General features: G+C 44.1%; 2 protein-coding genes across 3 annotated transcripts in view; one reads left to right on the top strand and one right to left on the bottom strand.

Moving 5' to 3' along the window:
- The window catches only part of plcg1 (phospholipase C, gamma 1), a 36,168-nt gene extending 23,328 nt beyond the window's left edge, over positions 1 to 12,840 (top strand). The window contains exons 13-32 of the mRNA XM_066702416.1: positions 270 to 438; positions 643 to 765; positions 1,087 to 1,188; positions 1,327 to 1,514; positions 2,054 to 2,254; positions 2,427 to 2,546; positions 2,924 to 3,104; positions 3,249 to 3,326; positions 3,441 to 3,544; positions 3,991 to 4,084; positions 4,367 to 4,436; positions 4,798 to 4,961; positions 5,405 to 5,501; positions 5,680 to 5,904; positions 6,704 to 6,852; positions 7,181 to 7,295; positions 7,672 to 7,833; positions 8,179 to 8,267; positions 8,636 to 8,865; positions 9,392 to 12,840. Coding sequence (XP_066558513.1) covers positions 270 to 438; positions 643 to 765; positions 1,087 to 1,188; positions 1,327 to 1,514; positions 2,054 to 2,254; positions 2,427 to 2,546; positions 2,924 to 3,104; positions 3,249 to 3,326; positions 3,441 to 3,544; positions 3,991 to 4,084; positions 4,367 to 4,436; positions 4,798 to 4,961; positions 5,405 to 5,501; positions 5,680 to 5,904; positions 6,704 to 6,852; positions 7,181 to 7,295; positions 7,672 to 7,833; positions 8,179 to 8,267; positions 8,636 to 8,865; positions 9,392 to 9,434 — 2,704 coding nt within the window. The 3' untranslated portion in view covers positions 9,435 to 12,840. The remainder of the gene's footprint in view (positions 1 to 269; positions 439 to 642; positions 766 to 1,086; positions 1,189 to 1,326; positions 1,515 to 2,053; positions 2,255 to 2,426; positions 2,547 to 2,923; positions 3,105 to 3,248; positions 3,327 to 3,440; positions 3,545 to 3,990; positions 4,085 to 4,366; positions 4,437 to 4,797; positions 4,962 to 5,404; positions 5,502 to 5,679; positions 5,905 to 6,703; positions 6,853 to 7,180; positions 7,296 to 7,671; positions 7,834 to 8,178; positions 8,268 to 8,635; positions 8,866 to 9,391) is intronic.
- A 592-nt stretch (positions 12,841 to 13,432) lies between these two features.
- Positions 13,433 to 26,918, bottom strand: zhx3b (zinc fingers and homeoboxes 3b). 2 transcript variants are annotated; one of them, XM_066702417.1, is made up of 3 exons: positions 26,532 to 26,918; positions 16,022 to 19,206; positions 13,433 to 14,008 (listed from the first exon to the last, which is right to left on the bottom strand). In XM_066702417.1, exons 2-3 carry the CDS (start codon positions 19,026 to 19,028, stop codon positions 13,998 to 14,000), a joined length of 3,018 nt encoding a protein of 1,005 aa, XP_066558514.1. In that variant the 5' UTR covers positions 19,029 to 19,206; positions 26,532 to 26,918; the 3' UTR covers positions 13,433 to 13,997. The 2 variants fall into 2 exon arrangements, with proteins under 2 accessions (XP_066558514.1, XP_066558515.1); XM_066702418.1 differs by having other exon boundaries at positions 26,617 to 26,918.
- Positions 26,919 to 27,143: the final 225 nt, after the last annotated feature.

Here is a 27,143-nt window from a genome sequence, read left to right as displayed (position 1 = left end):
CAAAATAGGAAAAATGCCAAGGAGGGGTGAATACTTTTGCAAGGCACTGTACCTACATCCGCTGCTGAACAGGCCATAGGGGCTACCTTTTCTGTCAGTCAGCGTCAATCCTTCAGCTGCCAATTCAGTGACGGGGACGTTCCCCATTAGAACGATTAGGAATGGTGTGGTTTCTCATGGTCAGGCCATGTCATTCTGTACATCATATCGGCAATGTTTGTAGTTCTGTTGGCCGATTGTATTAAGTTCCTGGATGTCTCTACTTCCAGATATCCCATCATTCTGTCCATTGAAGACCACTGCAGCATTGTCCAGCAGAGGAACATGGCCACTTTCTTCAAGAAAGTATTCGGGGACATGCTGCTGACCAAGGCTGTGGACATCTCTGCAGATGGACTCCCCTCACCCCACCAGCTCAAGAGGAAAATCCTCATCAAGGTAAACAAGGTGGCGGGGAAGGGATGTAGCATCATAACGTACATCATGTAGGAAAATTAGGTTGAAAATGCAACAAGTAGTGTGTAACACGTGTCCTGTGAAATGCAGCTGCAGCAGTGTACAGTGGTGGATTTATCTTGTCTTTTCAATTCCCTCTTCTAACTCTTGTCTCTCCCCCTGTCCTGCTCTCCTATGGAATGATAGCACAAGAAGCTTGCCGAGGGCAGTGCCTACGAGGAAGTCTCCACCTCCACCCCCTACTCTGAGAATGACATCAGCAACTCCATCAAAAACGGCATCCTCTACCTTGAGGACCCCATCAACCACGTGAGGAGCTCTCTTGGTTTCACTTCTAGCGTTTACACGGCTGCACCTGCCATAACCAGATCCCAGAATATGCAGACAGGATCCAAACTTTACAAACACTCTCCCTTGGCTTTCTCTGACCACCCTAAGGCCACTTATTTTCTTAAAGATGATGATGAAGAAATAGTTTAGCCATTACATCTGTAGAGTTTAAACACAGGGAGTGATTTCAATTTGTAAGCCCCTTTCCAATACAGGTCCATTTCCTGTAATATGTAATCAAATCTATTCACCACCTGTCTATGTACATGTTGCCAAAATCAACTTGTCTTTTCCCCACAGGAGTGGTACCCTCACTTCTTTGTGCTGACGAACAGCAAGATCTACTATTCAGAGGAGACGTCAAATAACCATAGCAATGAGGATGAGGAGGAGCAGAGAGAGGTGAGTGACCCCCATCCAAAGGGTGCTGGGAAATCAGCTGGCGGATGCTTGGATGAACTGCATTTCAGACCGCTCAGTGGCGCTGTATGTGGGTGAATGGTGACGTCTTAACGGGAGCCTGTGTCTGCTGCACCACAGGTTTCGAATGGCATGGACCAGCATGTGACCGAGAAGTGGTTCCATGGGAAGCTGGGGGCGGGGCGAGACGGGCGCCAGATTGCAGAGCGGCTGCTGTCCGAGTATTGCCTGGAGACTGGCGCCCCCGACGGCTCCTTCCTGGTCCGGGAGAGCGAGACCTTCGTGGGAGACTACACCCTCTCCTTCTGGTACACAGCCAGGGCGGGTTGGGTTGCGTTGCGCTGTGCCAGACACGGAGCCACAATTCCCAATATGCTTGGCATACACACACACACACCAACACCCGCACGCCTCATTCACAGCGTACCACTGATGCAACAAAGAAGAAAATCAGGAAAACAAGCCCCAGATATATCCATATTTAAGTTTCCTACAGTGTTAAGAGTACAAGACTGGTTAAAGCTCTGACCCCACAGAGTCCACAGTGTTGCACCTCGCTTGTGAAATACTTTCAATTGGAACTAATGACACGTTTTGGCTACTGTATTGTTGTACTCTAATCTATGTACCTTGATGTTATTTGTGCTATCAGTTGTTCGGTTTCATATTTGACTGTACAGTGATTTTGAGTTTCTTGAAAGATGCTTTATAAGTAATTTATCATTATAACCTGAAGCCCTGTAAAGTCAATCCCTAAAAAGATCCCTCCTTCCTAGTTTGAATATAGCAGTACTTAAAGGTCTGGAGAAACCCCATCATCACTGGTCTCTCTCCCTGATCCCTGTAGGCGTTCTGGGCGGGTGCAACACTGTCGGATCCACTCCCGCCAGGAGGCCGGTAGCCCCAAGTTCTACCTGACGGACAACCTGGTATTCGAAAGCCTCTACGCTCTCATCACACACTACCAGCAGGTGGCGCTGCGCTGCAACGAGTTTGAGATGAAGCTGACTGAGCCCGTCCCACAGACCAATGCACACGAGAGCAAGGAGTGAGTCTCCCCTCGGCTCCCCCTCCCTCTCCTTGGATTGATTAATCGAGCATCCCGACAGAACAAGGAAATGATCTTGAAGGTTTTCCACAGCAATTGACCTGCTAGAGTGGAGCCTTGCTGCAGTGTGGAGGCGAGACACTGATTGTGTGTATGGGTGTGTATTGAACAGGTGGTACCATGCCAACTTGACGCGGAGCCATGCAGAGAACATGCTGATGAGGGTGCCACGCGACGGAGCCTTCCTGGTGCGCAAGAGGACCGAAGCCAACTCCTTCGCCATCTCATTCAGGTGAGCACAGCCGCCCGGCACACCTGTATATACCCGCAGTCTTACCTTGCATCCTTGCTTTTCTGCCCTTGAGAAAGATGCCTGTAAGAACTGGAACACAGCCAGGCAAGCTGGTAGGATGAGGTCTTTTCTGTTCAATGTGATGGAAATGTATTTTGTTCCTACTTTTTGATGCTAAAGTCCCTGGTCTTGAAGATGGAACAATGAAAGAAAAACCTTAATGCTTTAATGGTACAAATTGGTGAGGAATCCATAGTATAGTTGTGGACAACTATAAGCTAAAGCAGCTGGAACATCTGTTCTTCCACCTGAGTTTTCCATGACTGAACCGAATTTACGAATCCCTAGTAAACCTATTCCCTCCTATCTTCCTGCAGGGCCGAGGGGAAGATCAAACACTGCCGGGTCCAGCAGGAGGGCCAGACGGTGGTGTTGGGGACCTCGGAGTTCGATAGCCTGGTGGACCTCATCAGCTACTATGAGAAGCACCCGTTGTACAGGAAGATGAAGCTGCGTTACCCCATCAACGAGGAGACGCTGGAGAAAATCGGCACAGCTGTGAGTCCCCGTCCTCGGCGCAAAACGCCGGAAGCACGACGCAGATTACGTTGCTCAACAATGTTCTCAAAACCTGTCGCTTTGCAAGCTGATCTTTTCAGTCCACCGGAATAATTAAAAATGAGTCGCACTTTGTTTTTATAGGAGCCTGATTATGGATCGTTGTATGAAGGACGCAATCCGGGATTTTATGTAGAAGCAAACCAGATGCCTACGTTTAAGGTATGACTGCTTCAGTGTGTGTGTTTATAATTAATCGCACTGTTTCTAATGCACATATACAGCCAGGATCTCCGTCTTACCTTGCTTTTTTGCTCTGCCTTTGTTCCTATGTAGTGCACTGTGAAGGCCCTGTATGAATACAAGGCCCAGAGAGATGATGAGCTCTCTTTCTCCAAGAATGCTGTCATCATGAACGTGGAGAAACAGGAAGGAGGCTGGTGAGTGGTGTCAACCAAGCGAGGCGCGCTTCCGTTACTGACGATTTATTTAGAAGGAAAGAGGACCACCTCACCTTCCAGGGGAGGAATATGGATTGAACTACATTTGCTTTTAGTCAAAGCTGTATGGCACTGTTCTCTATATCTGAGGTTCTCAGCCTCGAACTCAATTGGTCTTTTCGTACATTTCATACATGAACGTTACGTTAACTGCTGACATGAGCCCTAACACCCACATCAGACACAAACTATAATGAAACTGTAGGACTGGATTTGGTTTAGGCTATAGGCTTGGACTAGATTGAAGAATGGATTTGGATTCTGGTTACAGTAGGCTGAATTAAGCTTCCCAGCCAGGTGAGAACCACCAGACAGATGGGAATCTTACCAGAGTTGTGTCTCACTGGCCGCTGCCTGATGTGAGTGCCCCCTTGTCTTCTCTGCAGGTGGAAGGGGGACTTTGGGGGGAAGAAGCAGCTTTGGTTCCCTTCCAATTACGTGGAGGAGATCAGCCCCTCCACTGTGGAGCCAGAGAGATCTGTAAGTTTAAGTTCTTTAAAGTAATTTCCTTTCTACAATACAACTAATCTGTTAGCTGATCAGTGTTGTACAGCGGCCTGTACCTGTGAATCCCCATACTAAACATCTACACTTCAAAGTAATTGAAATCACTCCTCCAAAAAGAGTGCTGAATATCTGAAAAATGAGGACCAGTCCTTGCTGTGGCAGTCGTCTGCTGTCTGTCACCGTGGAGCTGAGGCCAGTCAGCCTACAGCCCGGTCACCCCCTGTATGTAATGTTTTTTTTCCTCCTCATATGTAGCCCTCAGCAGAGAACAGCCCGCTGGGGGACCTCCTCAGAGGAAGCGTTGATGTGTCTTCCTGTCAGATAGGTAAGTGACACACACAGAGCTTTGTGCACTGGCATGACAGGACATCTCACCTTGCCCAAGGATATTGGTTAAGGCCTTCCCACTAATCAACAGGCTTTCACTTTAAATAGAGCTTACCAATCTCTTGCTTTTGTATCCCTGCCCCTTTAGACACATTTTCAAGGTCATATGGTCATACAGACATTTGTCCATTTTATTTAAATCCTAATGTTTAGAGAGCTTACATGATAGTTCAGCATATCTGTCTTTCATTTTACAAATATTGTAAGAAATGTGTTTTTACATGCTGTGGTTGTTTGCCCATTAGAATGTATTTTGGATGTTCTGCTTCGCTCACCATCTCTATCCATCTCTCTTGCAGTTGTGAGGCAGGATGGGAAGGGTAGCCGGCCATTCGTCTTCTCCCTGGTGACTGCCACCATGCCACGCGCGGGGAACGTCCTGGACATCGCTGCCGAATCCCAGGACGAGCTGAAGGATTGGGTGATGAAGATCCGTGAGGTCACCATGAACTCTGAAATGAAGGTCAGCTGCCAGCTGTAGATGTCACACAGTGCAAAATCTGGTTTAGAACTTACCTCAGTCACACGCTGGTGCCACTGCATGAATACTTACAACAGTCGGTCTCCTATTTTTATTTGGAGTTTCATGGGTCCTCCCTGCACCTATTCTTTGTCTGTTGCCTCCAGTAAGTATTTCCACACCTGATGCACAAACTTCTTTGAGCTGTCCGTCAACATTGTAGTTAGACTTTGGTAACATTTGTAGAAAAAAAAACAAAAAAAAATACTACGGTCTTCCTTCCTTCCTTTCTGTCTGCTGTAATTGATTTTGCAAGTGCTTCTCCAGTGAAGTCCTTTTTTATTAGGTCCAGGTTAGGTTTCTTTCCTGTTCCTGTACAAGATATACATAATGTCTAGTCCTTGCCTGTTGCCCATAATTAATGTCACATCTGCTTTCTGTGGCAGCTGGAGGAGGGGAAGCTGATGGAGAGGAGGAAGAAGATCGCTCTGGAACTCTCGGAGCTCGTGATTTACTGCCGCCCTGTTCCCTTCGATGAGGACAGTAAGTACTATCTTTAATGGATTCTCGGAGGACAGAGGCCTTATTTGATTATCACTTTTCTATTGGCTCAATGTGCCTTGAATGAATTGCACATTTGTGGGTGTTTTCCTGGACACCTTGAAGCTCAGCTTTTGATGGCTCTCCTCCTGAAGCATTAACCGCTCCTCCTCCTTGGCAGAGATTGGCACGGATCGCGCCTGCTTCCGGGACATGTCCTCCTTCCCGGAGACCAAGGCAGAGAAGTATGTCAATAAGATCAAGGGCAAGAAGTTCCTCCAGTACAACCGTCTGCAGCTCTCGCGCATCTACCCCAAGGGCCAGCGCCTGGACTCATCCAACTATGACCCACTGCCCATGTGGCTTTGCGGCAGCCAGCTGGTGGCCCTCAACTTCCAGACTGCAGGTAGTGTTTGTCAATGTTCTCACACCTAAGACAATATCTGTCTTTTGTGTTTTGTTTTTTTTTCTCTGTTGGGGCACACCAGCCTCTCCCATCTACCTGTCCAGCCTGTTATAAAGCCCTTTAAAACTGGCTCAGAATTCATACTGAAGGTGTGTTTAGTCTTGATGGACAGAGTATTACAAACAAGTAATATAATTTCCAGTTCTAGTGAAAAGTCCTTTCACAGGTCAGAATAACGATTAATATTATGATATTATTGGTTTTAGGTTTAATTACCAGATCTGTATTAACTGAAGATTTTGATGTTTAAGAAAATATGATTAAAAAAACAAAACAATAAAATTAACAAAATTGAAAATAAGACCAAGCTAAACTTTAAGGATACCGATGAAGGTAGGAATAGTGTTATGGGTATATTTAGTTTGATTTATAGGGTGTTATTTTGAGTTAATTCAGCAAAAATGAATCTTGTTTCAATTCATGCCATCAGTTGGCACAATTCTACCATTCGCCAGGGACTGCCATGAAAGAGGACATTTACTGAATGTAACATTAGAACATGATGCACTCAATCTGTCAAGGCTCAGTCTCTGGAGATGCAAAACAAATCTACTTCATTCAAGTTAATTCTCTTAAAGTTTAAAGTTACGCACTGCTTGTGTTGATAAGCATCTAATTTAGGAGAACGGAATGTGCATCTTCAATCGGAAGGCCATGACTAGGGAACAGGTTGCCGTGTGTCTTTAGCTGAATCAGGGATGAGCCGTGACTGAGCTGTTCCATACTGTCCCCTGTCCAGACAAGCCCATGCAGATGAACCAGGCGCTGTTCATGCTGAATGGAGGGAGTGGTTATGTCCTGCAGCCCACCATCATGAGGGAAGAGACCTTTGACCCCTTTGACCGTAACTCACTACGAGGACTGGAGCCAATCACCATTCAGATAGAGGTAGGCTCAAGAGGCGCGCTGCTTCCCTGCGTCGTTCTTCACTGCGGTGTAGGTAGTAACATCATAACTTTGTCTCGGGTAATACCACCGATTTATATAGTGCAGATCAACACAGTTCCACAATCTATCTAAAGCACGTACATAGAAAAGGAAATCTCTTGTCTAACATCTAATTTTAATGATGCCACAAAATGCAATGTAACTGTTTTTCTATGCTTTATAAATATCCCATTGTTGAAACCTATATGTATGTTCACATGGTATGAATGCTTGCATAGGAAAGCAGCCAAAACCTGATTCTCAGGGTAAAGATCATCTTCTGCCATAGGTTTTGGGGGCCCGACATCTTCCCAAGCATGGCAGAGGGATTGTGTGCCCGCTGATTGAGGTGGAAGTGTGTGGTGCGGACTATGACAATGCCAAGCAGAAAACTGACTCTGAAGGCAAGTCATCTCCGGGGCCCACGTAGATTTCATTTGTATTTCTTCAATGCTGTGCCTTTTGCATTCCACGAAATTTAATTTGGAAGGCAGGAAAATAAATTCTGTTAGTGCTTTTTAAACATTTTCTTGCATTTTTACTGTTCTCACTTGTGCATTTGCTTTTCATTGACTGTTCTCTAAACCTATGCATACAGTGTTAAGTTTACATAAGAGTTATTTAAAAGGGGAATAAAATAAGCGTTGAAAGCTGGGGGGATGTCTACACTGAGCAGATTATAAGAAAGTGAAAATCACTGACTAGGTCAATTTATGAAGGAGCCATGCTTTCCACAGAAACTTTGTAATAATGAGTCACTGTCTGTCTCTGTCTCTCCAGCGGACAATGGCTTGAACCCAACATGGCCCAGAAAGCAGTTTCGTTTCGTGGTGTGCAACTCTGAGTTTGCTTTCCTGCGGTTTGTGGTCTATGAAATCGACATGTTTAATGACCAGAACTTCCTCGCACAAGCTACCTTCCCTGTCACAGGCCTAAAGACAGGTAGTCTATTGTTCTGATGGTTTATCTTCCCTAGTGAAAATGTAATGGTGGTTTCATTCAAATTTTGTCACCAGAGTTTTAATAAAAACTTCAATTTAGTTGTTGACTCATGAGAAAACGGTCTGCTGAGTAAACACAATGCTTTACTGTGCATTTGTTTTTTTTACCTTAAAAAATAAACCCCTCTTAAAATATGACCAAATTAGTTTTAGTTCCTGGTTTATTGTGATTCGATACTAGTTGGGATTGAGGCGGTGATATTGTATACAATATTCACTGATCTGAATTCACAAGTTTGCTTGAGAATGGACTATCTCATCTCACTGTCTCGGTCTTTGTGTACAGGATATCGGTCAGTCCCACTGAAGAACAGCTACAATGAAGATCTGGAGCTGGCGGCTCTTCTAATCCACATGGACATTGTCAGTGGTCGGGTAAGCACTGCACTCTCACTGTTTCTTGATTCTGGGAGACAACCGATTTTGAATCCACACTGAAGTGATGCTTCACAGATGTCCATGGGAAGACCTTTAGTATTGCTTTCACTCCATCTGTTTCCAAGGCAATGGATTATTATTAGTCTTTGTAGTGATGTCATATCCTGTCAGATTAGGTTTCTTGGGGTAAAATTTTAATTGTTTATATAAATCGCTTAAATATAAATGTTACAAATAGCCAGATGCCAATATACACCTGACGTGAATAAAGTCCTCTAGATTGGGAGGTGCTGTACTTGACTCACTGAAGACCTAGTGGTTCAAAGCTCTCCACGCCGTTCTGAATCTGGTTTTGTACTCCCCAGCACGAGAATGGTGAAGTGGGTCAGTTTTTGGGAGCAGCGGGGGCAACGGGGGTGACGGCAGCGGCGGCAAGCCACACTGTGAGGGAAAGGCTGAGTGAGGCCTCCCTTGGCCAAGTGCTGGCGTACCGTGGGCGAGAAGGCTCCTTCGACTCGCGCTACCAGACTCCTCTGGACGACTTCAGACTGTCCCAGGAGCAGCTGCTCGAGCACGTGGACCCCCGAGACAAGAGGTGGACTAACTCTACCAGACTAGACACTGGCCATGCTGCCTAGGAGAGCATCTAGAAAGAGATGGCCCTGTGTGCCATAGAGCAGCCACAGGCACTGTTTAATCACTGCAGATTACACAGTACACATTAGATTAGAATTTGGCATCTTTCCATGAGTAAGAAAAACAGGACAGATTGCAAGGGATTTCAAGTGTGCTGTTCTGTTCTTTGTTTCTTGTTTGTGTGTCTGGGTCCCATTCACTTCTCATTGGCAAGGATCAGAAGTGAAAACGCCTAACATGTTAGTTATCCGAGTCTTGTCTGAGCTACAGACGGTATTAATTACTTCCTGTTGATAGCAAAGCGTGGTGTGTCTGAGGTCTTAGCCTTTGTTATCCCTTTCCTTGGCCATAAATCTGTGCTGGCCTGCTTGTCAGTGCTGAGCCCAAGCCTCTCTCTTAGGAAGTCTATTGAAGTGCAAATTAAAGCCACACACACCTCTATTGCTCCGTCTACAATTAAATAACTCTGGTTTTGGGCTCCACAGGTTAATGCGCAGGACCAGGGTGGGTGGAGAGAACCGTTTGTAGACGAAGCGGGGCCTGTTTCAAGTGCCTCCAGTACTGATGATGTCACTGACTGCTGTGAAAACTGGTTTCTATGGAAACGTTACCGCTTTGGCCTACATTTCAGGCAGCTCTTCCTCTTCTCTCTGTCCTCGGCCTCCCAGAACTGTGCTTGAGCAGGAAAAAAAAAGCCATCCGTAAGGGAAGAAGAAAAGAAAAGAAGTAACACCTTTGTCTGTCTTGTTTTAAATGAGATGTGTTGCACAGAGGAGTGCAGCCTGTTGGATGTGGAAAGCCCAGGAGGAGCGAAGGACAGTTTTAAACTGTTAAACTGTTAAGAGGATGGGTTTTTTGTTTTGTTTCTGGTGTGTATTTATTCCAGTTTGCTGCTATTCACAGTAAGCACTCCAGCAGCAGCTGTTCTACTCTCAAAGAGCGGAAATCCATCTTCTTTATTGTAAAATGTTATTTTAAAGTTTCACTTTTTTGTTTTGTTTTATTGTTTTCCATCAGAGGAGTGGTAATCCCAGAAGTCACCTCCCCTTTAATTCCACCTCTCCTGCTGAAAGAGTCAGTCTGTACTGCAGAGACCACTTTTATTTGCACGTTCACTCAAAAGCGCATTATGTATTTTTAAATGTGTATTTGTCTCCCAAATCCATGATTATTTCATGACATGATGATGTTGTGGGGGTAATTACACCGGTTGCAGATCAATTTGTCCAGGACTCGATATTCCCAGAGGTGCATGCTGTAGACTGGGTAAAAGCCTGGTTAGCAGCAAGCCACCAGTGAACCTACTTGAGCTCTGCCCTGCAGATGAGACCTGAGAATGAGGCACTATTCTCAGTGACCTGGACGGAGCAGTTGTGGATGCTGAGACCCCTTTGTCCTTTTTAAATTGTTATGGATAAAAGTATCAGCTTAAGAAGGATTTGTTTCTCTCAGCAATACAAGAAGATAAGCATGCATGCCCATGAACTGATCTCCACTGTCACATGGCAGCACAGTCTGAGCGCAGTGCCCACAGAGTTCTTGTGGGGGGGGAACGTCAAAGGATGCACTGTGGAGTGTGGTGCCAGCTTCCTGTGCAGCAGCTGGGGTGCAGGTTTTGCTGAAGCTTGGGGAAATCATAAATAAAACTCGATATTGGAATGCTCTCCTCCTTGCTGCAGTTAAAGATCAGAGCTGGAAGGAGAGTTCGATGGGTAGCGTTTATGGTTAAATACAACAATTTAATATGACAGAAACCCCTCGTAACTTTTGCTTGTTTTGTTTTAGATAGTGATAGTGAGGTGGCCACATTCTCCTTTGCGTTTCTCCGAGACGTGGGATGGAAGTTGTTGTTTAGTTCCAGTCCCCCTCCAAACTGTTTTCCACCGCAGTCTGCTGACAAAAGCCTTAGAAGATGGCTTATTGTCTTCCTTAGGGGGCAATCTGTTTTGTTGTACCAAAGCATGTGGCTGTGCTCTGTAAGTGTTTTTTCAAGCAATTTTCCCTACATTTTAAGGAATCGCATTTGTCGTTCTCGCAAAGTCTCCAGTCCTAAAAGAACACTGCATCAACCTCCCCCCACCCCGGTGTTGGACAAAGACAAAGACATTTTACCATCTGATCGAGACTTGGCTCAGTTGCCTCATGGGTCGGAAATGTATATGTATGTCTAATTGCTTCTAGAGTCAAGTTCATTTTCATAGGAAACCTAACCATGATGTTTTAATACCCTTTTTGCTAGATATGTGCCTTGGAAATTGGCTGTTTTTGTTTTTTTTTCAGCTGAAATTTTTGCCAAAATAGTTGTGCAATTATTATTATTATTATTATTGCATTTAATTAAGGAATCAGCCAAATAGTTATTATTAAAAGTACATAATGTCTTCTGACCAAACTAAAAGGTTTTGTTCAAAATAGAAAACTACTTACTGCAGTTGTTTTTTTTTTTAATCATGATTAACCAAATTGCTGGTGGAGTTGTGCAAAGGAGGACCAAATTTAAATGGAAAAGTATTATGTATGATTTTAAGAGACAGTCCCAATGTATTAGGGTGGTAAGTATTTTAAATAAAGGGTTATTTTAATAAGGGGACCAATGCTGGCTTGTGGAGAAATGTCTATACTGAGCAGGTAACAATGGAATCCTCTGACTTTTTTAAATGCCATGCAATATACATTCACAAATGCATTATTGATTACTTTTGTAAAAACAGTTAGGCCTATGCAGATTGGTTAGTGACAATGTGCTACCAGCAGGGGCCACCATATCACCAGTTGGTCCATTTGGAACCTGATTTCTACACTTTGAACTCCGACATATAAGATAAAGCTCTATAACATTTTAAAGGAATACAGGAGCTCTGGACAATTGAGAGATTATAATTGCCTCACATTATACAATCTTAGGAAGCTGCTTTTGTTTTAAGCAACTTCATCAGAGCCAGGTGCTTGGTTGGATCTGAAGAGTGAAGGCAGATGCATACAGGCAATGCCATGAATATATTTAACCTGGAAAACATTTTCCAGTACAAGATAGGATAAGACTATTAATCTGCCAAAAATATTGTTAATTTTGCAGAGAACTATGATGCAGTATTACAAATATGAACATATTTGATGGAGTGCATGTGCAGACACTGTCCTGCAACAATATCCCTGTTTCAGGTGTGGAGCAAAACCGGCTTAGAAATCTATTAAAAATCAATCTATTGGATTGACTGGGTATTGGAGGCATTTTGTCTACATTTTGAGAGGGAGAATTACACGTTGTGCCGATAAGGAGCTTGATTAATCGGAGTCAAGGACATCTGAAGTAAACTGCACTGAGAAATTAGGTTTCTTCCCCATCCCACTGACCGCTTGAAGGACATTCTCTGGCATTGCTGTTGTACCACCAAAGGGAATGCGGCCACAGTATTTTACAGACTTAATTTGACCTAAAGGTCCCCTATTTAGCTCCCATATGTACTCAGCAGAATGGAAAGTGTTTTAAAAGAAAGACAAACAAAAGTTATGCCTTACAGAGTTTACCTCTTTGTTGTTCCACACCCTGAACAACCCGTTGCCTCCTCGCAGTGCAGAAATTGTGTGCAATTGTTAACGCCATTTCTCCTCTGACTGACTTCTGTTCTCTTACCGTTATTCTTTTCAAGTCAGTGGTGTCCGTCTGTGCCTGTGGACAGAAATGGGGGTACTGTTGCTACAAATGGTATTTCCAGCAGCTGCTCCTGCTGACCGATTTTTGCTTTAATGTGCCTCCGTATATTGTGAGATTTCTTGTTAGTCTTTTTTTTTTTATGTTACTGTTACTCTATCTACAAAGGAAGCCTTTCTGTAACGTGCCTAAGCTATGAAAAGAAAAATGTAAATTTTAATTTTGCCTTTCATATAAAACATACTCAGCCTGAGAATTAAATAAAGTACTTATTCAACCATTTATACTTTTTTCCTTTTTTATACAAAGGGCGGGGGGTGTACAGATACTGCTATAACTTAACCACTTGCTAATGGTCTCACGTCAGTAGTGTTCAATAACTTAAAACCCCTGAAATGAAACTCTTCAGCTTAAACCTACCTTAAAAAACATTATAAATACAAACCTGTAATCTGCTTACCCCTTTCAGCTGCCTTGATCAAAAGCTGCTATCCTATGTATGTCACCCTAACCCAGTGGTTCCCAATCCTGGGGTCATGACCCAATTTGGGGTCTCCATTTAAAGAATTGGGGTCACAAAGTTAGGGTGAGGTTTTGTACCGGTTACGTTTGTAAATATAAAAAAATATTTTAAACACCTTAAAGTATAAACCACATTAACACACACAGCAATGCAATATCTATGATAACACCATTTTGGGGGTCGGAGACAAATTTGTGTTTAAATGGGGTCCCGCCTATAGCAGCACTAATGCCAAGCATCACTGAAAGGTTCTGTTTATCCACAAGGGGAATGAACTGTCAATGCAAAGATCAAACAACTGCCCCCTGGTATGAGTTTATTCGGATTAAAACAATGGTTCTTTGACAAATCTTAGTCTTAAGAGAACAATGGAAAGTTTTTATTTATTTTTAATGTCCAGATAACGGAAATAAGAAAAAACAAAAACATGATGCTGTTGTGATGTACTTGTGAAAGTTTAAAAAATACAATAAATTCAATGCAGGCCTCCTCAGCTCAGCCCAGAACCGTTTAAAAAACCAACCAACAACAAAAAAAAAAAGACTGTCCACTCAGTCATTCCCAAACTCACCCCCTTTTTGAGGAGAGCAAAACAAAACAAAAAATCCAAGTTTTCCAGTTTAGGACTGACAACTTGATCTCCACCCGCCTGGCTCATCGTCTTTCTCCTGGTATAGACGGGCATCCCAGCCACACAGCCGACCACCCCCCCCCCCGCCTCAGTCTGCAGCGATCTGGCCTCAGTGGAGCCCATCGGCTCTCTGTGCAAAGGCCTTGGTAGTACCATGCTGGGGGGGGGGGGTCGGTGTTAGTCTCGAAGGTGTGGTACAATCCCATTTGCTCTCATCACAAACACTCCCGTAAACTTCGGCCTCCAAACTGCATCCATTTGCCCACGTAGACGCACGGCACCTTCTCATTCTGCCTCTGAAACGCACAGACAATATTTGTTGCAATTCGTTTAAAAACACCCACCCTTCTTTTATTATTGTTGCCATTGGAAGTGTAATCAATCTTTACTTTTTAAATACAAGTATATGTGTGGTTTTGTACACATTACACAAACCATTCGGAGAGTTTAGATTACTGATGCCCTGAATCTCATTAAAACATTAAAAACAAAATTGTAATAAAAATCAAACCACATTGTCAGCCTGATGCAGACGCACACTTTCTTCTGTTCCTGTGGTTTCTGATGCTCTCTTCCTCCCCCTCCCCACTCACATTTATACTCTTCTCTTGAAAATGTAAACGGCAACCACTCGACTGATTCCAATTTTTTTTTTGTTTCCTTCCCCTTTTAAATTTTCCACATTACCTCATTCAATGAATTGGCATAAACTTGTACACAATGTAAGGTTTAGCCCCTAACCCCTGCACTGAAAATCTGAAGGTTTCTATTTCTATGGGCTTGAGAGTTACTTAACAGGGGAAGACTGGAAAGGAATAAAATTAGACATTCAAGAACGGATAGCTTCAAAATATTATTAGGGGCTTTTCATTTAAACCAGAATTAAAATATTACAGTCTCTCAACCTTTCAATTTTTTGTAAAGCCATTATTATATTTTTACTTCAAAATACACAATAATGAATTATGTAAACCGTGCCTTAGGAGTGACCAATAATGCTTGGAGATCTGTCGCTAAAATTATCCAAAAATAAACCCTGAACAATGTCAACCATCATCACCCTACAATTACCAAAAATACTAGAATAAAACCCATCCCACCCACTTAATGAAAATATAATTCCAAGAAACAGTTTCAAAAGTATTACAAATTGCAAAGCCCACAAAGAGGACAGTGGACATGCACTTTAATAGGATAGTTTGTATACAACAAACCAGATGACAAAACTCTAGATTTATAGAAAGTGCCATTTAACACTTTAAATATTAAACTACTGTGACCGTTTCTTTACAATAGGATTAAAACTATCAAATGCATTAGTTTTCAATTAAAAATATGGGCATTTTACAGTTATAATTATTCATGTTAATACATACAATAGATGAATAGGGTTTAATGGAGCTAGTATTCCATTAGATTTAGACTAGATTTCAAGATTCCATTCATACATTTAACATTCTATCTAAACCTAGACCTAAATATACATCATTAACATCATGTGCAATAATAATGACAAAATAGAATTAGTGTAGTCATAGACATATACACCTATATACAATTGTCTGCATGAGACGTACCTCGTGCTCAATTTTAATGCGAGTTGCCTTGCTTCCACTGTTCGGTAAATAAACTTCTTCCTCTAACCAGGACCAGCAGAATTTGTTTTTATGCAACAAACTCCCTCCGCCATCCCTATTTTCATCAATTATGTGCCAAAAACAGCCCATAAAATTGCCTAAATGTCTTAATTCTGCCAGAAATTGGAAAGCTGTGATAATAGTCAATTTTAGCTTATAACTTTGTTTCTTCAATTTTTATTGAAGGTGAATCAAACAAACAAACGCTTTTGTAATCAAGAAAGAACATGATTTTGCAAAGGCCAAATCACCACAGTTGCATTACTACAGCATTTAAGACTTTAGATTTGCCTCTTAAACTAACAGTGCCTCTCTAGAATAACTGAAGAGCATTTTGATCTATCTCAAGCCTTAAGCTCTGAACTATTTTCAGCAAATTGCACAGAGATTGTTAAGGTCACATATCTGTCCATGTACCCTTACTCAAGGCACCAAGGCATCAAGTATAAGATTCAGCACCTTCTTACATAGTGTCTGCAGCTCGTAAAACTCAACTGCTATGAAATGGGATTTTTGGAACCCTGCCCGAGATGCAAGAATGGTGGAAAAAAGGTTAGGCTTCCCCATTAGAGGTAAACACTGTTTACAAGTATAAAGGAAAGTAGACTGCCTTTCACAAATAAGTCACCTGCCCATGTACCAAAACAAACACACATCCGTTTTAAGACCTACCTAGCTTGAGTTCGCTGGCATTTGAAGACTGTGGTTCTTCGGCTGCTGGTGCAGATTCTCCCTCCAAGCCCTGGCCGATCTCTGGCTTTTCATGCTGTTCCTCTCTTACCACTTCCGTCTGTACCCCTTCCCCGTCGCCCTTCTCCACTGTTTTATCTTCAGTGGGTTCCTTCAGCAAGGGCAGTTGTTTAGCAAACCACCGTCGTATGTGTTCCTCACTAAGGCCACTGGAGTCCATTAGCCCTTTGACATGCTCCTCCTCTAGTGTCTTGTGAATTACCAGGTAGTCCTCGAGCACCTTACTGTCTCGCTTTACATCCTCCTCCACCATTTGCTGATAGCTCTCCAGCCACTTCAGCTGCCCATTCTTGCAGACGTAGCGGCTGTCCCCGAACCAGCGCACCACCTCTGGGCGTGGGAGGCCTATCTGCGTGGTAAGTTGGTCATACTGTGCAATGCTGGGCCACTGGGTACGAGCAAAGAGCTTCTTGAGCACATGGAGCTGATCTGCAGTCTTCTTGCTGCGGGGAGACACAGCCGGGAGCAATTTCGGGCTCTCTGCTCGTGGGGGGGGGCTGGCATCAGTGCTGGGCTTTCCATTAGACTCAGTCACCTTCAGCATCTTCAGGTTGATTTTGATGGGGTTGACCTTGGGCTCACAGGCAACTGCTTCTTTCAGTTTGTCTTCCTTTACACGCTTCTTGACCAACTTTCCTCGTGAGGGCTTTTCCCCTTCTCTATCCTCCTCTTCCTCGTTCCCCCCGTCCTCCTCCTCTTCCTCTTCTTCCTTCTTCTTTTCAGCAGCTGCTTTCTTCCGCCGTTCAGAGAACCAGCCATCTATCTCCCGACGGGTCATCTTGGTCTCAGTCCGCAGACGATCCACCTCTTCTGGAGAGGGCAGGGGGCTCTGGGTAAAGCTGGCTTCTAAAGCTCGCACTTGGTGAGGGTCCCGCTCCTTGTAGCGGATGGCAGTAAAATCTGGGGTCTGATGCCTCGCGGCTCGTCTGGAAGGGGTGGTTGGAGTTGCCGGCTGTGGCAGTTGTTGCTGCTGCTGTTGTGGATGTTGTGTTTGTTGTTGCTGTGTTTGTGGTTGCTGTGGAGGGGTATGCTGATAATGCTGGGTTGTGGGGCTACCTAAGGGGGAGGGACTATCCACAAGGTCCAGGACAGAGTTCCCACCGAAGATCCCCCCTGCGGAAGTTCGGGTTCCCTTCAGGTTACGGTAGTGGTAGCGCCGGTCACTGAACCACTTGCGCACCTCCCGGGTCGAGAGCCCTGTGATCTTGGTTAGCCGCTCCACTTCCTCCTGTTCAGGGAACTGGCTGCGGATGAAGCTCTGCTTAAGGGCCGTCAGCTGCTCTTGTGACTTCTTGTTCTTGTAGAAGCTGGGGTCCAGTATGCTGCTGGGGAGTGTGCGCGTGCTGTGGGTAACCGTTACAACAGGGGATGCAGAGTCCAACACTTTGATGCTGCTGTTGCCGCTGTTGATGTTGCTGCTGCTGCTGCTACTACTACTGCTGCTGCTGCTGTTGCTGTTGCTGCTGATGTTGATGCCACTTCTACTGATGTTGCTGCTGTTGCTATTGCTACTGCTGATAATGACGCTGCTGCTGCTTCCACCAATGCTCACTATTGTGCTAGCTCCTTTGTCAGCAACAAGAGCGGCACTTGGCCTGGCTTGCATTTGGGGCTTGGCAGCCATCTGAGGCTTAGGTGTGACCGCCAGTGCCATTGGAGCACTGGTCACCTGAATCCCATTGGCCATCATAGGCTGAGTAACTATCACCCCCCCCTGCCCTACCAAGCTGCCCTGTAGAAAGTGGTGCATGCCATTAGAGCCCAAGGAAGCAGGCAACACCGTGATGGTTTGCGGGTGATGGGTGTGGTGTAGGTTGTGCTGTGGTGGTGCTGTCTGAATGATAGTGTTGAACATCTTTCTCCGGGCATCCTCAATCTCCTCCGGGGACCAGCTGATGCCCTGCTTGAGCCGCTGTGCCGTGAACCAGATCTTGATCTGCTCCTCTGGGTAATTGGTGACCACTGTTAAGTAGCAGAGCTCGGCTTTTGTGGGGTAGGGGAATTTACTGAAGGAGGTCTTGAGGAAGCTGTTAGTGTCCATGGCAGCATTGTAGGTTGGGATGCTACTCAGAGGAATCATCACCTTGGGCAGGTTTTTGGAAGTGGAAGACGACAGCGAGATGGGGGCAGAATGCTGGAGGCTCCGATTCTGCACCATGGATACCACTTGCGTTATGGCCGTCTTCAAGACTGGCATTGCACTTGAGCCATTCATTATTTGTATTGCTGGGGGGAAGGTAACTTTGCTAGTCGCTCCATTATGAATGATTGTAGCCCCTACTGTCACTGTGGGAGTTTCCTTTTTCTCTGGTTCTTTGCTGCAGCTCAGATCAAGTTCCTCCACTGAATGGGAGACTACAATCCTCTTAGGCTCAGACTTGCCTTTCAGCATTTTCATGATGGGAGTCTTTGTGATAGAGATCTCGGACTCCTTGGCCCCCTCTGTACCCACTTCACCAGTCACCACAGTCTGCTCCACAGTCATGCCCTTGTCATTTTTGCGACCCTGCAAGACAATGCTTGTCACGCCACCCCCAGTGTACACGCTTGGGTGGGCCCGGGCATTGTGCAGGGCTAGGCCTTCGTAGTTCTTGTTAGACACTCCACATTCCACGCAGTTAAAGCTGGGATCAGCCCGAAAGTCGGGATGACCGCTGTTCATGTGATCTAGGAAGAGGTTGAGGTCCTGGGATTCAAAGTTGCAGGGCTGACAGGTATATGTTCCTCCTACTCGCTGCAAATCTCCCCCCTCACCCTTGGAAGAATCCTCCTGGGAGTCCTGTGCCCCTTCCTCGCTGGACGGGAAAATGTCCATTGCTGGGCGCGAGGGACTTTCTCGGGCCCGCCGTTCATGCTCCAGGTCCTCCCGTATGACCATGGTTTTCAGCGGGATCATGCATGGTATGGTTGACTTCCTCTTGCTGGCCATGGTAACAGCAGACAGACGGAAGCCAAGTGATGAGGGAAGGGTGTGCGATGCGCCTACACGGCTGCCTCAATGCCTTGGATAAGCCATGAGGTGGGGACAGTACTGGCTCACAATCTTCTGAAACGTCTCCACAGACAGTGCTGGCTGTTTGGGTGAAAAGGTGAGGTGCACAGGCAACCTGTAGAGGGAAGAAAAAATAATGAAAATGGGTGTAGGCCAAATTCCTGTGGTAATTAATTCTATTTATTTTATTTACAGTTACAGAATGTTTCCATGTATATCACAGATCACAGTGGATTGTTTTCTTTTTGTGATGCGATAGCTCATGGAAGTAGATCTAATGGGTTCCGAGATAAAAGCACACAGGTTTAGAAGTAGGGAAGTTTGTATGAACTGTATCTGTATCTACGTCTCTCAACGTAAACATGTACATGATATGTGATGCCTTTTCTTCTCAAATGCTTGTGATATATACTCCGAGCTGCTGAAATTCAAGCCGCTGGGTTGCACTATTGCAGGTCACACGGTGCCGGAAAACAACCTCTGTCAGGAATAGTACTGTAGGCCACACTGGGGCTTCTACTCCCAGCTCATGCAACAGGAAGGCCAGGCCAGTCTGCAAGGACAGTCTGACACAAACAGACACATTTATAGCACACCGAATCAAATTAAGCCTTTTCCACGCCAATATTTAGAGTCACTACAATTACTACTAGAGTCACATTTAAATAACGGTTTATTTAACCTTTCTGTAATATCTGAGAATTTTCAAAGTGGCTTTCTTCTTTGTACTTAGAATGACTAGACCATGAAACACACACAGTCCTGTCTGTAGACCAGTGACTGGTTTTCCTGAAGGCCATCTTTAGGTGTCACATATTCAGAGGCGATTATAAACATATGTATAATGTGAGTTAGACTTGTAGCTGTTTTTTTTTTTTTTTTTCTCTCATTACTATAATTCCAGCAAATCGTTTACACAGGTTCTGCAGAATCACCCAGCAGGATGTGATGATGAGTCAGAATTAACACCTGGCACAAGATCATTTGCATCAGTCTACTATACCACAGGCAGCTGCATGTGTTTTCTTGTCCAAGCAACTTCCTGCTTATTTCACTCCGGGGGTAGAATAACAATGTGCACTATCTTCTAATTAGAGAATGAACAAGGACATTTTTGACAGCAAAGATAATCAGGGAAAAAAATAGATATCCCTTTCCACCCTTACCACTATTCACCTTAAACCAAGTCTTGACTTTTCTACTCACAGTATGCAGCCAATAATTTCTATCTTTGGCGGTTTTTCATTCTGTCCCCTCTGCACATACAAGCACACTTCCCCTTAGAGAATGCTGCTCACTAAAACCTCAGCTGGGTACCAATCAATCCAGAAGCTCACTTATTAACCACAGAACAGCTTCCTCTCAGTCAAAGGCACGTTTCACAAATCACTTAGCAACTTTGTTATCAAGGGCTGTGTTTACAAACCCAGTAAAAGTGTACTGCTATCTCTCTCCTTTCATGCTTTTGTCTCTTTCTAGCTGCTCCACTTGGCGAAGTCTTTTGTTTCAACAGTAGGCTGTTATTAGGGCCATAGTCCTCTTATTTTTATAGTCACAGACTCTGCTTTTTAATGTTACATTTTCACTAAATTGTGACTATTCCTAGCAAGAAGAACTTGAGACCATTTTTACCTTTTTAGCCCCATGAGCCGAGTAAGCAATGGCGTTTCACACGCAATCGTTTCACAAAGTAGGCGAATGGTGAATTCCCGGGAAACAGTGACACACAGAGCGCCTCCACCCAAAACAACAACAAAGAATAAAAACATACTCCCAAAATGAAGGCCCAACGTTTCCCTCCCTGACAGACAGATTGCCTTTTATAACTGCCTCACGGCTGCTACCCAGTCAAATCTAGGTCACCGCCATCTTACTCTCTAATCCCAGTTCACTGCATCCAAACACATTCATTCCGCCAGCAGAAAGGTCACGGTACATTTAATCAGAGCGCTTTTAACCCTCAGAGGGACGGTGGCGCCGGGCGAGATACAGTCGACGTAGATCTGTTCAGTCAAGACCACCCTAGGCCTTCCCCCCAATGGACCTCTCCCAGTCTGACTGGCCATATCGGTGGAAAACTATTGCTCATCTTTCAGGCAGTCAGATTTTATTTTTTTAATTTGGGAATTCTATAATTTTCGTTTTTTCTTCTTTTAAATTCCTGTACTATTTCAATTCCTAGGGAAAAGGTCATACAAAATGTCACATTGTAGTATTCCTGTGGTCGATGAGCTAAATACACAAATTATTTAGTGTTTTTTTCCCCCCCAAAGCTAAATTACCAAAATAAAGATTATTTTACCATTGAATGCTTTTCCCCCCCATAGGATTATGTAGGCATGTCTCAATGAACAGGCATAAAAAAAAACGTCATACACCTTCAAGAAGAAATTAATTCCTCTAATTCTTAACAAATAAACAATGCAATGCATGACAAGGCTCCCAAATCACAAGGTTTTCCAACTGTTAAAACTGAAAATTACAAGACAAAAATACAAGACGAGGCTTTTTCTGCAGCGGTCAATCTCAATTTGAAGTCAAAGTAAAGGTCGAGAATTGGGGAGAATTGCATTTCATTACATTTATAATACTTTAGATACAAATGTATTCTCTAATGGCATAAGAAATAACACGAATAATGTGATTTAAGGAGGAAAGTTTCAGACACTGCATTTTGCAAGTTCAAAAGGAATGCATGTTTAAGGCCAAATTCCCATACCGTTACCATTATAACATTTCTGTTGCCCCCAGCCCTCCCCAACTCTAACCCTAACCCCCTCACCCCTAAATTCCCAGTGATTCGGTCTCGGTGAGTTTTACTGCGGGTCTTGAAGAAAACACACACACACACACACACACACACACACACACACACACACACACACACACACACACACACACACACACACACACACACACACACACACACACACACACACACACACACACACACACGACGCTCCAGAAAGCGTTAACCGTAATGGAATCGTAGTGTGCCGCAGCTCTGGGAACACAATGTTCAGTTCGAGGGAGAGAGAATTGCCCTATAGTAGGCCTGGCTGCTCCCTCTGCCACTCTGTTCTGCATGAGAAGACACATGCTTGCCAAGATTTGGGGGTCACATGACTCACACAAAGGGGTTTTTGCGGAGGGTGGCTGAAGGAGGAGTGTAGTTTTGGGGGTAGGGGTGTGTGAAAAGCAGCATAGGAAGCAGTGAGGCGTTTCAGAGAGTCATTTGCTACGACCCACACAACCCCCCACCTCCCCTTCCTCTCACTACTCCTCCCACCTCTGCCGACTCCCAAAACCACTAGAATATTCTTTCCTGAACAAAATTACAATGGACTGAGCATCTCCACACCACTCTCTCGTGAATTCAGACTTCAAACATCACTCTCTGATTAGTAATATTGCATCTCCTTGCACTTGTCCTTTCATGCATTACCTGCCACATGTTCCTTTCAATTACTTAATGTAAACGCCAATGGGATTCATGACTATCACTGTACTAGTAGTGGTTGAATATCACTTCTGCCGCAGTCTGGGGCTCAGTTGCTTCTGTATAGGAATTCCTTTGTGCACACAAAAATGCAGCCACAGTGTTGCTACCTCGTGAAAATTGACTTTAGAAAAAAATCTAGTTCACACAAAGACATGTAAAGGTACTCGCTATGTAAATGCAGATAGCTGCGTTGTGCACAAACATTTAACGCTTTATATAGAACCAGTTATTTAGGACAATGCATTTACTTAAGGTGCTGCAGCTTCTTTATATATATATGTGTGTTTGTGTATGCATATGCATTTCATTATGCATATAGTGGAAAGTTCCTTCAAGAAGTTTCTTTTTGTAATTAGTGGTAACAATAGTAGCTCTAACGGAGAGCTGAACAGGAACACTATGCGACAGTCTAGTGTGGACGCATCCACAGACAGCTGCTCTCGCTCAGATTTTCCAGGGTTCTGGCGCGAGGCCGTGTCTGCGGAGGGCTGTGTTTGTGCAGCGTGCTGCGGAGCTCCAGATGCTGTCTGGCTGCTCGCTCTGCAGGTCCGGCCCGGTCCGCGGGGAGAGGCCTGCAGCGCCACTGATGTGTTAACATCGCCATGGCAACCCTCACCACACACAACCCACCCCCACCAAGTTGCTCTCGGGCTTGTTTTTCCTGCAATGTGAAGGCAAAGCATGTCCAGTCCTACTCCTATTTCCATGCCAAGTGTTTTGAGATCTGGCAGTGGACAACCTCTTGATGTTTGCCACAATACAGACCTGTGCTTTCTATACGAGTGGCACCGGCCAGCTAGGTGGAGAGAGTGAGGCAGTTTTTGATTACTACGGTAGTCTGACATAGAAACGGTCACCCTTCACACCTTACAGGGCAGGGCTCTGGGTGATATAATTAGACACCCAAGCACACATGGTTTCTGACATGCCTTTAAGATGTCATTCTTTGTTCAATTACTATTTTCATGTGAAACGTGTTAGATAAAATGGATGAGTCCTCCTTGATTTCTTTTAAATTCCCTTATCGGTTTCATTATTGAACAAAGTGTATTATTGTAAGACAGCAAATCAAGGGTAAACAGGAGTCATTTTGTTCTAGGTTGTAAAGTATGTGGAAGGTTCTGTTCAGTTTTAATGAGAACACACTGCAGTAACCCGCCGCCAGCATTGCGGGCGTTAAACTCTTGTTGGCTTATAAAAAAGAAAAATGAAATGGCTGAGCACCCTACGCTGTACTGCCTAACCTAAAATGGCCGACATCCTAGCCCCTGTAGACACCAAAGCATCGCCAGCTACTACAGATGAAACTGAGCTAGCACAGGGGAGTGCCATCTTGTTCTGTTAAAAACAAGGTCTAAAACTGAATTTCACATATGGGGAGGATTGAGAAACTCTTACGTGATTGTATTTTACAGCCTAGGAATTGAGAACTGATTGGTAGGATATTAGAACAGCACAGTAGAGGAAAAAAAAAAAACATTTCGAAAATAAAGAAATCGACTTAAAAAAATATCTTTCAAGCAAACCTTTTTTAAACCCCCCGCCCCTTTTTTGAATACATAACCGAAACTTAACTTTTGATAGTAGAACACGTACAAAAATTAACCTTTGAAAAACATTGGGCGTATATTTATTTTTTAATATACTATTCCTTAATACTGCTAGGCACACAAAAAAGCAAAACAATTATTTCATTATAAAAGCATTCCAGAACACAGCCTTTCCTGTATATTGGGTTTCAAACAGTATGGGGTTCAGCTTTACTGTGTGATGGTTTTAATAGTTGTATATTTACATTGGCAGGCAGGTCAAGCGGTAAGAATAGATCCCTAAAGCAATGAGTTGCTGATGCTTTTAAAACAGTGCTGAAATTGAGTGCATCTTCCTAGTCCAGTCTATGAATTAGAAGCCCCCCAAATAGCTCTAAACATTTAAGTAGTAGTTTAGTGTATAGTAGGCTTAATAATGTTATTCTAACTGGCAAACTGGCAAACTCACACAGGCAAATGCACATCAGATATTTGTTAGCTTCTAGTATTACCTGTTCTGTGGTAATTTGCATTAAAACAAAAGACAAAATTGCCATAGAAATCCCCTTAATGGAATGATTTTTAATTAACTCTTGTCATGTACAATATTAATTTACTCCTCCCATAAAAAACAGTGCTTCTTATGTCAGATTAACCCATGCACTGTAGCACTCCATGAATAAAACTGCATATCATTTGTAGGCTTTTTACTTTTTCTGGAGCACAGATAAGTGAAGCAGTCTGAAGGGTCTTGTTATTGCACTTCTTAAGAGGAAAAACAGTGTGACCTTGTCGGGGATCAATAATGGGGGCTAATCTAGTGCTGCTGGAAACCCAAGGACTAACACACAGTGGTTTATAACATCAGAGTTGAAGTGATTTGGCCTGGTTGTTGCAGATTAATTTGAGGAAGCATGTAAGGTTGGGAGGCAGTGGAGACCCATTTTTAGAGCTCGGAGAGACGGCATCAGCATGTTAGAGATAAGGTATGGGAGACAGGTGGATAGATTACCAAAACACATGTAGCCCATATGCACTGAGATGCAGCAAGGTCTGCAGTAAGGATCAGGACTGGACTTGCTAGAACTTGTTGGTTTTATTTCAAATGACATAATCAGTCTGGTTTTGTTAATGTACTAGAGCAGAGTACAGCAACTTGGATTAGGCAAAAAAAGGTATTGAAGTTCCAGTATATGAAAGCCAAGTGAAAGGGTGCTGGACTGAACAGATGCATTTGCAAAAATGATATGTAAATCAATAACACAATCAAATTATTGGCAAGCTAAATAAACACAAATCGAACATCCAAACCAAACATAATTCAGGTTTTCCATTATTTCATAAATAAAAAGCAAAGCATAATCTGAACCTGAAGCTTATTTCTGTTTATTCTTTTTTTTTTTTTTGTAACTTTCCCTAACGCTCCTATACCGATGTAATCGCATATTATTTTGGGGCCAACTGTTATTTTTTGTGCAAATCCCACGTTCAATTTCCCCCACAAGCTTCTTCGCAACGATATTAAAATACCCTACACGAAATACCCTTTATGACTTAAGCCGAGACATCTTCAAAGTTCATTGCCACAGAACAGAGCTACACCGATTTAATGCAAATCACTATATATAGCTGCACCAGTAGTGACAAAAGTATTCGCCCCTGTCGCGTCTCTTTCCATTGAACATGCATTAGTTACCCAGATTGACACAATGTAGCCGGCGAGTCCACAGCCCACGTTCAACGCGCACAACTGAAATGCAAACGCTTATTTACAACCAACAACAACGTGGTCGCGAAAAGCCAAATGAAATCCAGATTTAAAAGGAAAGTTTGATGCCCTGGGGAAACTCGCGTGCATAGCCACACTGTAGTAGTTGCAACAAAGCTTGTTACATGAATGATTTCCGACCTGAACATTGTCACCAGTTACACAATCGCAACGTTACTAGAGGTGCGTAGCCACGACTAAGTCATAGTAAGCAGCTGCTGCATCGGTCCCCTAAAATAATTCAGTTATCTCATGTAAAGCAACACATAAAGCTAGGAGGTACTGTAACTCCAGTGGCCAGGGGTAGGAGTTAGCTGATCTAATACTTAAATAACAAAAGATGCACGCATTAACCCTTTGAGCTGCACGTTTTTTCCGCTGGTTTTCAGAGAGGATTACACTGCTGGCACACTGCGTGCTTACACTTACACACACACACACACACATACACATACACACACACACAAAAAAAGCTACCAAAGACTTGACTCAGCGCGCCCCCCCTACCTCCTGTCGCCATTTTAGACATTGTAGTGCTGCTGAGTTCATGTAAAAGCTGCTGCATAGGGACACAACACAAGTCGCGCAACTTTGCAGCGGGTACGACCCCCCACCGGGGCGGCTCAGAAACGGGCGCTTACCTTGCGACAGATGCAGCTGGGAAAGAAGAGACGGCACACAACCAATAAATAGATGCAGATATAAATAAATAAATAAATAGCCTACAACGGAGATCGCCGCTCCGGCCGGTGTCAGCTGCGATGGAGGGGGGTGGACCCTCTGTCCCGGCCCCAGTGCTGGTGGGTAACCCCGAAACTGACCGCGGCGAGGTCCCCCGGCCCTGTCCTGTGCGGTCTTGTTTATTTCGGGTCGATCTGGGCAGAAACGAGAAGGGAAAAGAAAACACGTCGTACCCAGGAACACGTGATCGGCAGCGTCACCCACCAGCACAACCAGCGCTCGGCGTGCGCTGGCGACGGCCGGACGGGCGCGATGTGCACAGACGCACAGACACAAGTTTGCAGGGATGGGACACAAAGTTTCGTTTTAATTGTGCGAGGGGGTCAGTGCATCACGTGATACAGATCCACAATTAGTCACCATCTGCGGGGGTTGAAATCGTGTGTGCTTTCAGGGTCTGTCTGTTTGCATGACTTTAATTAAGTTATAATACTAATTCTGATCTTTTTTTATATAGGGATTTTGTAAGCAGCAGTAAATATAACTAAATTAACCAAGAGACACCAATAAGC

Source organism: Amia ocellicauda, chromosome 4 (genome assembly GCF_036373705.1).
Source record: "Amia ocellicauda isolate fAmiCal2 chromosome 4, fAmiCal2.hap1, whole genome shotgun sequence".
Lineage (NCBI taxonomy): Eukaryota > Metazoa > Chordata > Actinopteri > Amiiformes > Amiidae > Amia > Amia ocellicauda.
The sequence above is the reverse complement of the archived record's forward strand: the minus strand, read 5'-3'. Positions and strand labels throughout refer to the sequence as shown.

Coding starts and splice junctions, on each gene's coding strand:
- zhx3b (XM_066702417.1), bottom strand. CDS start 19,028: ATGGCCAGCAAGAGGAAGTCAACCATACCATGCATGATCCCGCTGAAA.